Source organism: Gavialis gangeticus, unplaced genomic scaffold, assembly GCF_001723915.1.
Source record: "Gavialis gangeticus isolate Ggan-Ray unplaced genomic scaffold, GavGan_comp1, whole genome shotgun sequence".
NCBI lineage: Eukaryota > Metazoa > Chordata > Crocodylia > Gavialidae > Gavialis > Gavialis gangeticus.
In genome coordinates this window covers 67,962,931-67,968,310 of record NW_017728993.1, presented here as the reverse complement: position 1 = coordinate 67,968,310, position 5,380 = coordinate 67,962,931, and the positions used below count along the sequence as shown (strand labels likewise).

Here is a 5,380-nt window from a genome sequence, read left to right as displayed (position 1 = left end):
TTGGATTTGGCCGAATCAAATCAGGGACAGTGATCCAAACCAAAGAATCGAATCACTATCCCCGATTCAGGCTGAAACTGAATCTGAATTTAATAAGGCCCGCTTTGCACACCCCTAATAGGTACGTGCCTCAAGACATGCTTTAAGAACAGCATTCCTCAGAATTAATTTTTTTGCTCTACGATCAGTCTGAATCTGATACACGTCTCCCAGTTATAAGCACCTTTTAAAGACATCATCAATTAGAGAGGAAAATCTAAAAGCATTCATGTGGTTGTAACTGACATAAAAACTAATTCCTTGGATTCAATGTTTCTAGTATTCTGGAGGCAACTGTATTGCACTATATGAAACAGAGGATAATACAATTAAAAAGGAGCTTAATTTCATTTCTCTCTCAGTGGGAGGGTTGGGATTTCAGGATCTTCAGGGAATGTAAAGCAGCATAGGATGACTTTCAACACAGCTCCATTGCTTTTCTCAACATTTTGGCTTGGTCAACAACCATGATTCAAGCATTTTTTGGATCTCAAGTATTTAAGGATGTAATTTTTTAAAGTAATAGCTTAGCTCATTTTTTCTTAGACTGAACTTCAAAGGTTTTAATTTCATAATGCAGGGAAACAAATGCCTTAACTTTCAAGCCTCACTCTTCACGTTCTCTTAAAGATTTTGGGTCATTAGTGCAATTTAAGTTACAAGATTGGACCACAAATATCTGCCAGCTTAAACACAGGGCAGGGACTATAACAGAGAGGTCAGTTTCAGAGAGAGATGGTGTTAAAACTCTACCATTCTTCTGTGCCAGCGTCACCTGGCATGCTTTAATAATGAAACAGCTGCAGAATTTCAACTTACTACAGTACTGGAGTTCTGAAGCAAAGCATTTATTTTCAGAGACCTTTAAACTTCTTAAACAATTCCATATGGGGATGTGAGTGGCAGAAAATTTAATGTAAACTTTCAAAAGGAACTGCTCACCAAACTCTGTGCTTTATGAAAGGGAGCTGGAAAATATCCCTTTCAAAAGGCAATGGAATCATCCAAAGTCCAAGAAGCAAGGTCCAGTTGTGATCTCCAGGGAGCAGAGATTATATCTTCAGAGATAGTATCTCCATGTACACACACAGCAATTATAGATCTGTGCTAATTTGGGAAAAATGTTGAAGTTCAGTTTGTTTTCACACTCTTTTGTGAAGGCCTCCAAGTATCTTGCATCCAGTGATTAAAAAACATGATTCAAATCCTGGCTTCCCTAATCCTAAGGAATGGAAACTCCCTTCCCCTCTGCATGAAGATCTTGTTTATTCTCTACCAACTAGTGAACTCTGTTCAAACCTCTTTGCTTTTTCCAGTGCAATATAAATGCCAGACACAGAAAGATCTGTTAGCCTTCCTTACATATGAGGTGTTTTTTAAGTTCATACATGAATACTACAGTTTAGTCAGATTTGATTTATATTGTATTCTGTTTACAACAATTGATTTTTTGTTGATTTAAAAGATCTCAAGCAAGGTGGCATCAGTGACTGACAGAGGCTGTTATATCAAATAGTGATTTACTATAACACGGCAGTTAGCACCCTGGTAGATAAGTACCAGGAGAGATCCATTCAGGATTCTGTTGTAGAGTGAAGGTTTAGATGTTCGAACAATGGGCTAACAATGCCAGTGCAAAACTAACTTTTATCATGGAATCTAAAGATCTAGGTAGGAGAAATATAACATAAGCCAGACAGATGCATATATTCCCCCTGCTTGTCTAAAAAATACTCCAGCATCCAAAGGACCTCAAATACACCATTGAAAAATAAGTACAACATACTACACTTGCCTGATTGTATTTTTTTTAAATCCATATATGCCCAATGAGACTTAACTGAACTCATTTTGAAAATCCTCTAGCATCCTACAGTTATCATGCAAAGAATTGGAGCTCTTGACTGTACACTGTAATACTTTGGCCGTATCACTACAGAAAGGTGCTGTCCTCTGTAGTGATTAGATAAGGTTTGCAGTATGTGATATTCTACATGCATGTGTTCCTCTCCTTGTTAGAATGCTGCTGATGCTATTACTGCCTTTAATCACATACTACACATACTCTTTTCACAGAAATCAGCCCTCCAAATTTAAGGTGCATGGTTTTGTGTTTTTTTGCCAGAGTAGAGGCATAAAGACACTATGTTACAAAATGGCTGCCAGCTTCTCTCTCAGTAAGCCAGCAGGAAAGTTGGAGTCTAACATTAACTCTTTCATTTCATGGATGTTCTCAGCTTCCTAACGGAGAGAGAAGCATCCATTTTGCAATACAAGCCTCTATGAAAGAGCTAGGTCTAGGCCATGACTCTGGACAATTTTTGTCTACATTCTGTCTCCCCCCCAAAAAGGCGCATTTCTTATTTGGGGTGTTGTTATGCCAGAAAATATGCTATTTAAAAAGTATTAGGTCCTGTAAGCATTGAAAGTTCAATCGAACATTTAACAAGAATTTAAAAATTGATGCTGTTACTCACATTATTGATCATAAGGTGCATGATTGTTTTTGGTATCAGATCTCGGATGCACTTATTGATAATAGACATGTAGGAGTCTACAAGGTTGCGAATAGTCTCCACCTGCCTTTCCAGTTGTGGATCCATGGAGAAATTGTCTGCTTGGCCATTCTCATCATTTTCAGCCTATGCAAAAGCAAAAATAAACATAAATGCTTCTTCCCATGCTATTAGCTCCACTGAAAGTTGAAACAACAGGTAGAATAACACTTGGTAATATGTCATCATAATTTTTGATATCAGCATGTTTGGAAATGTACTTGTCATCAATCTGTTTTCCATTAGTTCTTAACATAAGCAAATCAGGATCTGTGACATTAAAGAGGTCCATCTTGAGAGGGTGTTTCATGCTGTAGGTTCCATTACAATAAAGAACTGAGGAAGTAGCTGAAACCCCATGAAATTCTATAAAGTCCCTTCTTGCAGTGCCTGCTAGCAGACAGTCCATATTTCAAATTCAGCCTGCCAAACTATCTGCTGTTCCATGCACAAAGTAGCACTAGAATCCTAATTTGTAACCTCTACTCCTACGGATAAATTATATCCTTGTTATTAAGGACCGACTCAGCTGTCACAAACATTAACCCACCTACAAACACATTAAACGCGACTGTAGGCGTGTGTGTCTGTGCAGTCAGTTTGGACGGTTTGAAACCAAGAAAACTACTGTGCAATTTGGACTGTCTGAAAATAAGAACACCAACGTGCATTGGTTTTATATTAAATTTAACCTGGATAATCCAGGGTACCATCATCCTTTATTCCTTTATCCACACCAATACAAAATAGGTCTTGATGAAAATGCAGAACAGAATTTAAGCGTTTCTGGTTTTGACCCCACCACCTTAAATGCTCAGCACTACATCAGAAAATGGTATTTTAAGGTGCATGAAGTTAGGCAGCCCTACACCTGATGCACAGAAAAATCACAAATGCTTTGGAAAATCTTGGTTTTTGTTGCATGTATCATTTACACCTTCACTGCCAAGCATAATTTTTTTTAAACAAATCATAAGGTGACACATGGGCTTTGTGCTAACTCTTTGCAGAAGTGTGAATTTTGCCCCACCAGAGTAAACTTAAGGTCAGGCCTTCTTTTTTAATACATTAAAATGGGCATTAAAGAGGAAAAGATATCACCAACAGGGAAAATGTCCACCATGCAGAAAGCCATTTTTTCCTAGAAAATCAGGGCATGCTTTTAGTCTTAACATGTAGGTAAATCATTTAGAATAGCATTTCACAATTACTTTTTATAAACTGCAGCTTAATCCAACAAAAGGAGAGAAGCCATACTTTTCATTTTTTCATTACTGAGTTGAGAAAAGTCTATATACCATTTAGAAAACAAAACGTGCTGGTTGTCATTGCCTTTAAAAGAACAGGTTGCAGCAAGTTTAAAAGGTTAAACATTTTTAATTATAGCCAAACTAATGGAAAAACAGCTTATCTAACACTGTTAAAATAATGAAGAGTTTCCTACAAACTCAAAGATGGTAAATGGCTCTGAAGAACTGTAAATGATGGAAATTCTGTTCTGGATTCTGTAACACCAGTAGACACACTAACACACAAACCTGAGCCATTCTGTTAATGTACTGCATATGGTGGAGTCACAGAGTGCAGATTGAATGCGTCTTCCCCTCCCTTACCCTGGACTTGGAAAGAAACAAGCAGTAATTTCCCCTTCCAAAATTCCCAAAATAAATGGAAAATCATACATCTATGGAATTTTTTCTTTTTGCCAAGTAACTGCAGACAGAAAATGTCCCTTTCCCAGCTCCCTCAAATCTAATGTGAATACTCTATCACCTCCTCCTCACTGACTATATACTGTACAGTATGTCTACGGGGTTTTTTCTGTTTAAATTACAGGATTTCAATAACATTCTTTGATGGTTAAGCAGCTAAGTGACAGATGTTTATCATTATCCTCATCAAGGGAACATAAAATAAAAATAGTAATTTGTCTCTGATCTTTAAGGTGAATGGTAATAACCTGCAAACATTTAACCTTTTCTATGTGGGTTCATTGGTGATATTTAAAAATGTGGATAATACTTCAAGAGTTAATTTGCTTTTTTAAATGGTTAAACAGATTGAACTTCATATAGTTGATGTATTTTTATTTTCTTTATTTATCTGTAAATTTGAAAGAAATATATTTTTAAAAGTCTTTCAGTAATAATAGTCTTCACCATTTATTGTCTTTTTACTGGGGTCTCTTGCTTACATTTTGAGGTCTTTGGGGCAGGGAATGTCTTTCTGTTTGCATTTGAACAATACCTACTCCTGTGGTGTCTTGATCCACAATGAGGGCTCCTAGACAACACTGCAATTATAATCATCATCAAAAAGGGCAGTAAGAACCAACTATAGGAATTATCAGGCTGACTCCAATGTTTTTATGCCTGAATTGTCTTTCAAGGAATAAAGGTACTACATAAAATCAGATTTAAAAAACAAACCAGAAAAGATCTAGTACAATCCCACTCCATTTACATTTCAGTATTTTAAAATTGCACAATTTAAACACTATGGAACATGAAACACTAATGTTAGTACAATACACCTTTAGCAAGGCATACTAAACTATCTGAATGCATTCCAATTTACAACCTTCTAATAGGAACAGGTTGATGAATCAACCAATGACAGAATAACTTTAAAAATCTCCTCTTTTTATAACCATGTGACCATTTATTAAACATGTTTAAAGGTAATGACCAAACTGTTCAAGCCACTGGTTTATTTATGAATACTGATTTTTCCTGCATACAACGAGACAGAGAGAGAGACAGAGTGTGTGTGTGTGTGTGTGTGTG

General features: G+C 36.5%; 1 protein-coding gene across 13 annotated transcripts in view; it reads right to left on the bottom strand.

Annotated features, from left to right (window-relative positions):
- The window catches only part of DNM3 (dynamin 3), a 414,896-nt gene that overhangs the window by 39,429 nt on the left and 370,087 nt on the right, over positions 1-5,380 (bottom strand). For all 13 annotated transcript variants that reach the window (XR_002094736.1, XR_002094737.1, XM_019501942.1 and 10 more), the window contains one exon: positions 2,517-2,681. Coding sequence is in view for 11 of the 13 variants with exons in the window: in XM_019501942.1 (XP_019357487.1) it covers positions 2,517-2,681 (165 nt within the window). In the remaining 2 variants the exon portion in view is untranslated. The remainder of the gene's footprint in view (positions 1-2,516; positions 2,682-5,380) is intronic.